The following is an 11,600-nucleotide window of genomic DNA, read 5'->3' on the forward strand; positions in this document are numbered from 1 at the left end:
TCTAATATCTGTTGAAATCGCCCTGTGATTGGAATTTTTGCCTTCACTCACTTGCCCCTTCTCTTTATTCATTTACATTGTTTCTACCAGGTTAGTTAATCCTGTTACTAGTATTCCCATTATTTTTTGGCTGTGCTGGGTCTTCGTTGCCGCACAGTCTTTGTTGTAGAGAGCAGGGTACGCTCTTGTGGTGCACGGGCTCTAACACATGGGCTTCAGTGTTTGCAGCTCGCAGGTTCTAGAGTGCGGGTCGGTAGTTGTGGCATACAGGCTTAGCTGTGCTCCTCAGCATGTGGGATATTCCCAGACCAGGGATCGAACCAACGTCTCCAGAATTGGCAGGCGGGTTTTTATCCACTGTACCATCAGGGAAGTCCAGTTAATCCTTTTAAAACATCTGCTGTCATAAAAAATCATTCCCCATTGCCTATAAAATAAAGTTTAAAATTCTGAACAGAGTATTCAGAGTCATACAGGATCTGGTGCCAGACTTCCTTACAGCTGACTTTTATATTTGACCCTCCATCATATCCTCAAGCAACAGGCCATACCCAGTTATTTGCTGTCCTTTTTGTCTCATTTGTGCTATTTCCTTTAGCTTAGAGTGGTCTTCCCCCTTATCCCAGCAACTGAAGGTCCTGTTGATGCTTTAATCCCACATAACTACAAGTAATGAATTTTCCATTTGCATACCCTTAGACAGTATTTATATCATCACCGCCCAGTTTTTCCTATAGTATTTATGTATACTCATGTTCATGTTTTTCCCATGGGATACCAAGTAAGTTCCTCTGGAGCTCAAATCAAGTTTTATTCAGTTCTTTTACACTACAGCACCTGTGACAATGCCTTTAAGTGTGGAATGAGCTTTATGTATATGTTGAATTGATGTGAATTAAATTTTAAAATGAATTTCGTATTCATGTAATTATTGTTATACATAGTTTGTGGCACTGTATAAAATAATAAGAGACATAAGTATTTTTTTCAGATAGCAGTTTGCTTTTTCCCAAATAATCTGAGTTTAAAAATACACGTTTATTCATTCCAAAGGATAATTTCTTGAGAGGAGATAGCTCCCGTAAAGTTCAGCACCAGCAGCAGAGGAAACCCAGGAAAAAAACCAAGCCTCCTGCACTTACCAAAAAACACAAGAAGAAGAGAAGGCGTGGACCTCGTCGACCCCAGAAGCCCATCCCCCCTGCAGTCCCCCAGGGGAACCTCAGCATGCCCACCAGCGTCTCACTGCCAGTGGAAGCCTCCCGCATTCGGTCAGTGGCTGTGCCAGGACTCACGTCTCCTTTACTTGCTCTGATTGTTCTCAGAACATCGGCTTCCTTTCCTGTTGGAAGTAGGCTAAAGGCACCCTGTGGTGTATCAGCTTAGACTCTGTAGTTTCTAGTAGGATTTTTACCAGATACCTGATGGGTTTAGATCTAAAGTAAAGTTTTCGATTAAAATCCAAGGGAGCAGATGCTGATATTGGGAATTTAATTGTCTCTTCTCAGATTTTTCTGTTTCAACAGAAATTGCATATATGTTCCAACAGAAACGTGATGCATTATTAATTTTGACAGGGGTAAGCATTTTGACCCGATGAATGATGCTTCTGTTTCAGCTGCAAATTTCAGTTTTACCTCTTTCATCTTTGTTTAAAAATTACTTTGGCCAGATTAAAAACTCTACCGGAAAGTAGTAAGACACACTTGATAGACCAGATTGTAATTCGTTCTACTAGTACACCAAATTGCAATTCATTCTACTAATTTGCAGTAAAAATAGTATCTCAAAATGGTTTCCTTCTCTTAATACATGGGTGAAAATTTGCAGAAATATGTGAGTGCATATGGTGAGGTCTGCCGTTCTGGTTTCAGATCTTAAAGTAGGCAAGGAGATTATTTTGAGTTAGGGTTTTCCATTTCTGCTTCTGGTGACTTGGTGGGAAGGTAAAGTGGGGGTGGTGGGCCAACCGTGTCATCTTCCCCAGGAGCCCGTCCACACCGGAGCTGAGCGCTGATGAGTTGCCGGATGACATTGCCAATGAGATCACCGACATTCCACACGACTTGGAATTGAACCAGGAGGACTTCTCTGACGTCCTTCCGCGGCTACCTGATGACTTACAAGATTTCGATTTTTTTGAAGGTACGGTCAGTATTATAGATTCAAGAAAACCGGTTTCTCAAATGAATTTTTTTTTTTAAAGGGAAATAGTTTTTTTTTTTAATATGTTCAAAGTATTCCTCCTCACATGTAATATGGACAGAAAATATAAAGTGCTAAAGCTATTTTATTCTCTTTAGAAGGAGTACATTTTTTAAAAAATGATAATATAGGTTTAGTAAATCAGTAGGTTTGATAGCTAGGTTTATAACTTTATTCCTTTAAAATGAGTGGTGGTGTTGGTTGTGGTGGTGGTGGTTTAGTCGCTAAATTGACTCTGACTCTTGCAACCCCCTGGACTGTAGCCCACCAGGCTTCTCTGTCCATGGAATTCTCCAGGCAAGAATACTGAAGTGTATTGCCATTCCCTTCTTCAAGGGATCTTTCCGACCCAGGGATTGAACCCAGGTCTCCTGCATTGCGACTGAGCCACAAGGGAAGCCCCCAAATCAGTAATTTTAGTTTATTTATTTTCTAACCTTTTCTTTTTGACTACGTTGCATGGCTTGTGGGATCTTAGTTCCTTGACCAGGGGTCATGGCAGTGAAAGCGCTGAGTCCTAATCACTGGACTGCCAGGGAATGCCCCTACTTTAGTTTGTTTTTGAATAAAGACATTTTAAACTTGAGTTTATTGAACTTTCAGAACTTGTCTTCATTTTGATACCCCACCCTGTACTTCAGTTGAAGTGCACTTTTCCACAACAAAGTTTGCTTAACCCCACCAATTGTTTAGTGCTTTCAAGGGAAATCTTTTCTACTCTGAGAATGTTTCCTTCACCATTAAAAACTGGATATTTTTGCAGTGATTACTCCAGTTCCTAACAGTAGGTTTTTTGATATTGGAAAGGAAATCAGTGTAGCTTCCATTTTATGAAAATTCCTTAGAAATGGGAGACGTGTGAGAGGGGAAGAGCAGAGAGTAATGCAGAAACGTGGGAAAAGGTAACCAACAAAGTGAGCTGAGCACTTGCTTTTGTGCTGAGATATACGTGGAGTTCTGTGTTCTGGGTTCACGGGGCTGTCCCTCCAGGTGAAAGAGCCCAAGAGCAGAAGAGCTAACAGGGTTCCTCCTGCACAGCCTTTTGTCTCAAATGTGAACCGATAGATATGTTTTCTGTTTTAATGTCTTAATATATTAACTTTGGGTAAAAACATACCTATAATCAGATAGTCACCCCAGGTTTTAAATAGATTCCTGAGCACTGAATACTGTGTTGAGATGGCTGTGAGAATGCTGTCAGTGACCCGAAAATGTGGTTCAGGCTCACCTGTCCTGCCGTGAATATTTCACTCTTGCTCTCCTTAGTAGTCCTTAGTAGAATGTCTTGACAGATAGTTCTAATGTGTGGTTTTTGTGGTCAGGATGGTGGAAGCCCCGCTGACTTGTTAATAGCTCTTGTTTACCCAGGAAAGAACGGAGACCTCCTCCCCACCACCGAAGAGGCCGAGGAACTTGAACGGGCCTTGCAGGCCGTGACTTCTCTCGAGTGCCTGAGTACCATTGGGGTGCTCACCCAGTCAGATGGTGTGCCCGTCCAGGAGCTGTCAGACAGAGGAATAGGGGTTTTCTCCACAGGGACAGGAGCGTCGGGGATCCCGTCCTTGAGCCGAGAGGTCAACACGGACCTGGGGGAGCTGCTGAATGGGCGTATAGTCCATGACAACTTCTCTAGCCTAGAGCTGGATGAGAGCCTGCTCCGTTCAGCTACCTTGTCTAACCCACCTACACCCCTGGCAGGGCAGATCCAGGGGCAGTTCTCTGCCCCCGCCAGCGTCAGCCTTACTTCTGCCACTCTGATGAGCCAGAGTGCCCTTGGGGAGAGAGCCTTCCCAGGACAGTTTCATGGACTTCATGATGGCAGCCATGCCTCCCAGAGGCCACATCCTGCCCAGCTGCTGAGCAAGGCAGATGACCTAATCACCTCACGACAGCAATACAGCAGTGATCACTCACACTCCTCGCCCCATGGAAGCCATTATGACAGCGAGCACGTGCCGTCTCCCTACAGTGACCACATCACCTCTCCCCACACGACATCTTACTCTGGTGATAACATGGCAGCTACCTTCTCAGCAGAGATGCCCGTCATGGCGCAGCACTTGCTCCCGACGCCACTTGAGGTGCCACTCGGAGGGGTCGTGAACCCCAGAACTCACTGGGGCAATCTCCCCGTCAACCTCGGAGACCCCTCTCCGTTCAGCAACCTTCTCGTCGCCGATGGGCATCTTCTTTCCACGTCCCTCTCCACGCCGCCCACCACTTCGAACTCAGAGACCACACAGCCTGCCTTCGCCACCGTGACCCCCAGCAGCTCCAGTGTGCTCCCGGGGTTACCGCAGACCAGCTTCAGTGGCATGGGGCCTTCCGCTGAACTGCTGGCCTCCACCTCCCCCAAGCAGCAACTCCCTCAGTTCAGCGCAGCCTTCGGCCACCAGCTGAGTTCTCACAGTGGCATTCCCAAGGACCTGCAGCCCAGCCACAGCTCGATAGCGCCTCCCACAGGCTTCACAGTAACAGGTGCCACAGCTACAAGTACCAATAACGCATCTTCTCCCTTTACCTCCCCTAACTGAGCGTGTCTGTGTGTTTGCAGGCAGGTGGGGAACCTGGTGTTTTCTATCTTCTTTTCCCTCTTTATCACCCACCCCCTCGCCCCCTTTTCCTAAAGAAGATTTTAAAAATAACAGACGGGGACTAGAGGAGAACTCCCCTTTTCCAGTTAAACAAGTTCCCCCTGCGGTGGACCTCGCTTCAGTGTTCACATGTGCTCCTTGGCACTGGTGCTCGTTCCCTCCTGGCGGGTCCACCCTCCCCCCAGTGGTTTCCTTAGTGGCTCAGCACAGTGACTGGATAGAATCGACTTTCAGCAGCAAGTCCTAGAAGTGGAAGATACCTCAGATTACCAGTGCCCTTTACTATTTCTTAGTATCGTAGATCAATGCTTTCCATTCTAATACCAGGTCTTTACACAGGTGGTTCTAGCTAGAATGAGCCTGTTCATCGAGTTCTGTGTAAGAAATGGCAAATGGTGTGCAGAGGCAGATTCAAGCCTCTGTCTTAGCACCAACTGCTCAGCAAACACCACATGAGGCCAGGATTCCATTCCTAATTGTGATCATGTTTAATTAAAAAGAAAAAGAATTAGTCTTTTGACTGCCTGTGTGTGTGTGTGCACCCACGCGTGTATTTCTGTGCAGGGCAGGAAGCAGCTGTCCCATTGTTGGTTTTTTTTTTTTCTTATTTCCTAATAAGTAGAAGTCTCTTCTCCTTTCCCACATCTCAGAGCCCTAATAAGGTTGGTCGTTCTTTCCCGCTGAGTTAGCCGACCTTGGTGAATGGAGAAGGGTGGCAGTCTGGCGGCGTGAGTAACACAACCCTTTTCTGCTAAGTTAGCCCAGAACACAAAAAGCTGAATTCACATCAGTGCCCGGCGGATGTGGTGAAGAGCTTGGCCAGGACTGCAGGGGTTGCTGCAATTCTGAGGTCTGATGGTTGGTTGTATTGCCTTTTTAGACAAGCATTTGTTTCTGAATCCCTCTTCCATGGAATATATTCACAAGATGTAATTAAAGAAAATATTTTGATGTGAAAAGCAGGATAGTTCAAGATTGGTTTGGAGAGATGGGATCTGTGAACTCCTTGATCCATCTTTTGCTTTGGGATTTTTCATGTTTACAGTAGTGATTCTTTGGTAAAGTTTGTAAAATGTTGATGACACTTGTAGAATCAATGTACCAGTTGTGAAGTGACATGTAATATCTGAAGGATACACATTTTAAAATTTTCTTTCAAAGCAAAATATGGAAATTAGACATAAATCTTACTCACCCTTTGGTACTTTTAAAATAATTTTAAGTATTTAGGTTTAAGTTTGGGGAATTTTTTTGAAATACCAGATCTTGAAGGTTAAAAATCATATTGGATAGTTTAGTAAGTTGGTGACTATGAAATGAATATGTGAGGTTTCTTTTTAACCTGCCTTCTCCCTGACCCCCCACCCTCCGCCCAAGGGTGGAACTAGATTTTAAAGGCATCTGTTCTCTGCTTTTGCTGAGAAGTTTCACTGTCCCTTGAGATACCATTGGCTATTTATACCTGAATCTAGTCTAATTTACATATATATATTTTAAAAGATGAGAGAACATATCTATTAATGATGTGATATAATAATTCATTTGTCAGGGAATATTTGATCTTAATTCCTTTTCAATAGGTAAAGATTTGGATGTATTTTCCTACTTCCTCTATGTATTTCTCTTTATGCCATGCTAATTCTAACCAGTCCCTTCTTTTGAAAGCTTTTCTTTCTCTGCTTTTTAAAGGAATGATGGTGATCAGCAGGCATTATGCAGATACCACGTGCCTGAGATTATGGAGGGGAAATGTCACATGACTGTATGAAATCATGATATGCCCTATTTTGTATTTATTGAAGTTTTCTTTTTGTGGGCCAAAAATATGTTTGTAATATATTTAGGTTTTTTTTAATCATGATAATTGATTGGAAGATTTATTTTTTAATAGCTTTGCCTTTTTTGCAGATTGAGAAATTTCTAAATTATAAAATTATGTCACAAAGCAAAATTATATTTGGTAGCACCATAAATTTTTATTCTGAATGGTGAGAACAGATAATCTGAGTATTTCTCACCTGTGAACCTATGTTAGTAAGCTTTTTAATTTTAATGTACTGTAATGAAATGATTATGAGTAGTTACCTCTGCTCAAAAGTGTCATTTAGTTCACTGAACTCTTCACATCCCATTATAACCATCACATGCTAATTGTCCATTCTTAGTGATTCGATTCCGTCTCCACTGTGTACTAATCACAGGTTGTAGCAGAGCAGCCCTTGACTTTCTTTTTTACTGAGCTAAAAGTGGTACATACACATTGACTTTCTTATCAGCCCTTCTTTGACAGTGAAGGGAAAGTCATGGGATGTCGATTTGAATTTTTCTGGCAATTTGTCCCTTGTGGTAGCTGCTTAAAATTCTTCAGTTATGGAAACTGAGTTTGCAGTAAGTTGCACATTTTATTGTTTGCAATTTTCTGTTTTCTGTGCATTTTTAAGCCCTTTCCTGCTTTCTGGTAAGGAGGCATGAAATGATCAGGAATGTTGCCAGTTACAGCTTCACACCAAAAACTTTTGAGTAAATTCGTTTTTGTGTAGATGCCCACGATAAATAGCTGAAGAAAGGGCACCCGTAGAAAGTACCTGTGTAGATTTAAGAAAGTAGCGGAAAAACAAATTTTTCTTCTCACTTTGTCTACTTCAAAATAAATATCCATGCTTGCGATTCACTTTACTCTTGCTGTTTCTTGTGAGTCCCTTTTTGGAAAGAGAAGAACATCTGTGAACCCAGAGATAACCCTTAGGTTGCTGTTTTAGCTAATGGAGCAATTTTACTCTCTTAGTAGCAGGTTTGCTATTAACATGGAAAGAAAGAAACGAAGTATCTTTTACTCCAGAAATATGAAAATTAGTGTCTTTTAAAATAGCACTTAAGGCTCCAATAAGGCAATACTGGAATCAGAAACAAATTTGATATAAGGTTCTATCTAATTACGTGGATACTAGCTTTCATTTTAGTGTTAAAACTCAACTCATGAGAAATAATGGCAAAGAAGGTTCACTCTGTTTCTGCAGTTCTTTGGGACCATTTATAAAGGCCAGTTAGATTGTGTTAAATGTGATTCAGTTTACAAAGTTGCTGCAGTTAATGGATACATTCTGTGCTCTGAGAATCTGAATTCCATGCTAATGTATAATGCTCACTGGCTGTGATCTATAGCATCCGAAGGAAAGATGTGTTTTTCTCCTTTACACTCTCTACATAACTGTTAACTATTATTTTAGTTAAAGTACTTAAGACATTGATTTTCCCCTGTAAAAATGGCTTAGCAATTTGCACATCTGGGTAGATTATGTAGTTAGTAAACAATCCACAGTAGTAAATAGCAATTACATTTAACCCACCAAGTGACAGACTATGCAATGGAAAAATTTTCTAATTATCACCACATAGCTTATATGACAAAGGATTCTTTTCTCTAGTAACCTACCATGTGAACTAGAACTGTCTCATAAATGACTTCCTGAGCAATTTCATGTTGGCAGGCAGTGTGATGTGCCTAGAGTCCCTCCATGAAAAGAGTATAATTTAATGAGAAGCAAATAGTAGGTATGGACATAAAGTTGGAAAAAATTTTTTCTTTTCCTTAAAATCATAGTTATTGTCTTGAGTGGTTTAAGGCTAAAGAAAGCGAATACTTTATCTTTGCCAAATAATTATTTATAAGATTTATTTCTTAAATAAGCCTAATCTCTCAACTGCAAGTTAAGCAGCATCATTTTCTGTGACTAACACTAAAGCTTTTCCTTATCAGAGGTCGTTCGGTCCATGATTGTAATCCACAGAGGCAAAGACAGTGTCCATGATACACACAGCTGCCCTACCTGTGTGATTTTCTTCTTACCTGAAAAAAATATTTCTATTGATCCATACTACTGGGCTTTTATCGTTTGGCACTAGAATTTGAGCCTGTGTAGGTCACACCCATCCTGTAAGTTCACTGATACTTGCCTGCAGTCCTTCCTGTGCCCCTGCCTTGTGGGGCTGGTAATGGTGGTGGTAGCTTCATCCGCAGTGTTTGTGGGAGGCAAGTTGCTTTTTCTCCAAGTTAGTTCAAAAGGTTGCTGTGGTTTGGTATTGCAAAGAGCTGAGGCTGTTAATAACACTAAACTATCATTTCAAGCTAATAGGTTTCAAATTCATTTAAAATTTGTTTAGGTATTTAGTTTCTGGTTTCTTCATCTTTCTTTTTAGCCTTCTTTTAACACTCTTATTAAATTCTGTTTTTAATCTGGTGTATATAGAATAATGCAGTGGTTGTTTAAATGGTCAACAGAATTCTGCAGTTTAATGAGGCAATTTAAAGGATTCCCTGGAAGAAAGTGTAGTCAGTCCAAATGTTTCATCGCAGACAGCTACATTGCTCCAAGGACTTTTTGTCCTGCCGAGAATTATATTTGTTGGAGAAAGGTGAGTGTGGGAATATATATTGGACAGAACATAGATTTTGTTTCCCCCCCTCTCAATACATTGAAAACAACTGAATTTTAATGGGCCTTCTATAGAAAAGTAAAACAATATAGTGACTGCTTAATACCTTGAACTTTATAAAGATTTCTAATATCATATATTGAAGTGAAGTGAAGTTGCTCAGTCGTGTCCAACTCTTTGCCACCCCGTGGACTGTAGCCTACCAGGCTGCTCCATCCATGGAATTCTCCAGGCAAGAATACTGGAGTGGGTTGCCATTTCCTTAGCTCCAGGGGATCTTCCCGACCCAGGGATCAAACCCAGGTCTCCCGCATTGCAGGCAGATGCTTTACCTTCTGAGCCACCTGGGAAGCCCAATATCATATATTGGAGGGACACAAAATCCATGTTTAGTTAATTAAAGCAACTTTTTTTTTATAATACTGTCTTTCAAAAGATGTGTAATAAAAGATCAGTGAAGAATATATTTGAATATCTCAAGTGTTTTTTTCTGATCAGTGAGTTAGGAAAGAAAACATAAAACATAAATGAGTAATTATGTCTCTTCTAATAACCAGTGTCATTAATGCAAAAATTGTGGGTCAGACTTAGCCTTATTTCTAAATAGCAAAAATTCTCTCTTTTTACTCCTACTCTGATTTTTTGTTAGCTTCCCTCTTTCTGCACTGTGATACAGAGCAAATAAAAGGAAACGTGGCATTTGAGAGAGAGTGAAAGAGCAAATGTGGGATGACACCCCCTCCAGGTTCCCAAAGCTTGGGAACGTTTGGCTACTTTGAATGGCAGCGTTGTGGCGGTCTCAAGTGCAGTCTGGGAAAACAGTCTTCTAAGAGAAAACCTGTCTCACTCTCAGCAAAGTAGGGGAGCACAGCTTTCCTTCCATTTTTCCCTTCTGCCTGCTTGCTCAGCCCACCCCCAGCACTGAAGTGTGTGTACACACATACACGCATGATCTGTACTGCTCTTGGCCCAAGAGAACCTTTTCTTTCACTTGGTTCTTTTTTTTTAAGCTGGGGGCCACTTAAGTAAGCTCTATATGCACCCAAAGTTCCCCGTGGAAAACTTTTCAACATGCAGTGCAGAAGGCTCCAATGCAGTTTAAACGCCACCCTTGCTTTTACTTGGAGAATAGACTGATTTGCCCTGACCTGGCTCCACCCTGCGTCACTGAAGTACGGTTGGCTCCAGCTGATGAGCCTGGAAGGGATGGGAAGGTTTGGTACTTAGGACGTTGTCTTCATCTGCTCGGAAGGGTTGAATCAGTTCCTCTCAACAGTGATAATTCTTTTCACTGTATAGTGTTGAGTATGTCTCAGGGATTCCTTGTGGAAATTAGGGCAGTTTTTAAAATAAGAAATTAGTTTTAAAAGCAACTAAAGGTGACTCATCATTGAGAGAGCGCAGGAAAGAGAAAACGTTTGGTTTCGTAGCCCATGGTGTCTTGCTTGGGACGCTTCTCCTTCTCCTTCAGGCTCTCATCTCAGCCTCAGCATACAGAATCCTTTCCCACCACGCACAGCTTTAAAACTTTTATTTAAAACTTTCCTTCCCCAATGAGCTTTCAGAATACTTATTGTAGATTTTAAGAGAAAAGGTATATTAATTTATGCTATTAACATCACCTCATAAATTATAAGTTTTATACTAAAGCTGTATTGAGTGTAATGAATTATGTTGCCTATGTGTTTAATAGCTAAAAAATTATATATGAGCTTTTTTTTTTTTTTTTTTTTTTGACAAAACAAACTAGTGAAGCACCTTTTTACACTGGATCTCTGCCGTGTCAAGGTGTATAGCTATCCTTTGCTACCTTGCAGATATATAAAATAGAAGGATATCCTGGGGCCTCAAAATGTAGAACACCTTTAGACCATTTATTACTGCTCATAGAACCGTTGAGAAATCACGTTTCCTTAGTAAATGATCTGTGGTTTACACTTAAGATGGCTAGAAGCTTAGTTACAGGGTAAATAGAAATACATAGATCAAGTAAAAACTCCCCAACTACTGTAGCTGGAATTTGTAAATTAAGTTTTTAAGACCTCTTTTATTTCCTATGGATTTATTCTTTTAATTACAGTTTATTCTGTAAGTTGGGAAGTCAAATAGGAAAAATAATAAATCTAGATGTTCTCAGTGTCTTATTCAGGAACTTTTTATCCCTCCTCACTAAGGAATTCCCACTGTGACTTAAAAATAGAATTAAAGTACTTGTGTGCATGTATTTGTCTGTGTTTTTACACACATGCAAAAATATACATTGGGGGCACGTGTATGAGAGAGATGAATGTGTGCTTACGTAAAAAGAGAAAGGCAACAGAATGTATGGTAGAAATATGATTTATTTAGTTGAGGGCGTTGGAGTTC

At 41.0% G+C, this 11,600-nt stretch overlaps 1 protein-coding gene across 6 annotated transcripts in view; it reads left to right on the top strand.

The window, feature by feature from the left end:
- Positions 1–10,965, top strand: part of INO80D (INO80 complex subunit D) — a 66,046-nt gene extending 55,081 nt beyond the window's left edge. For 5 of the 6 annotated variants that reach the window (XM_070387742.1, XM_070387732.1, XM_070387762.1 and 2 more), the window contains 3 exons: positions 1,054–1,271; positions 1,988–2,145; positions 3,559–10,965. In XM_070387742.1, the coding sequence (XP_070243843.1) occupies positions 1,054–1,271; positions 1,988–2,145; positions 3,559–4,739 (1,557 nt within the window). In that variant the 3' untranslated portion in view covers positions 4,740–10,965. The remainder of the gene's footprint in view (positions 1–1,053; positions 1,272–1,987; positions 2,146–3,558) is intronic. The other variant, XM_070387768.1, reaches the window with a different exon arrangement.
- The last annotated feature ends 635 nt before the right edge of the window (positions 10,966–11,600 follow it).

The sequence above is a fragment of the Bos mutus genome, chromosome 2, assembly GCF_027580195.1.
Source record: "Bos mutus isolate GX-2022 chromosome 2, NWIPB_WYAK_1.1, whole genome shotgun sequence".
NCBI classification, from domain to species: Eukaryota; Metazoa; Chordata; class Mammalia; order Artiodactyla; family Bovidae; genus Bos; species Bos mutus.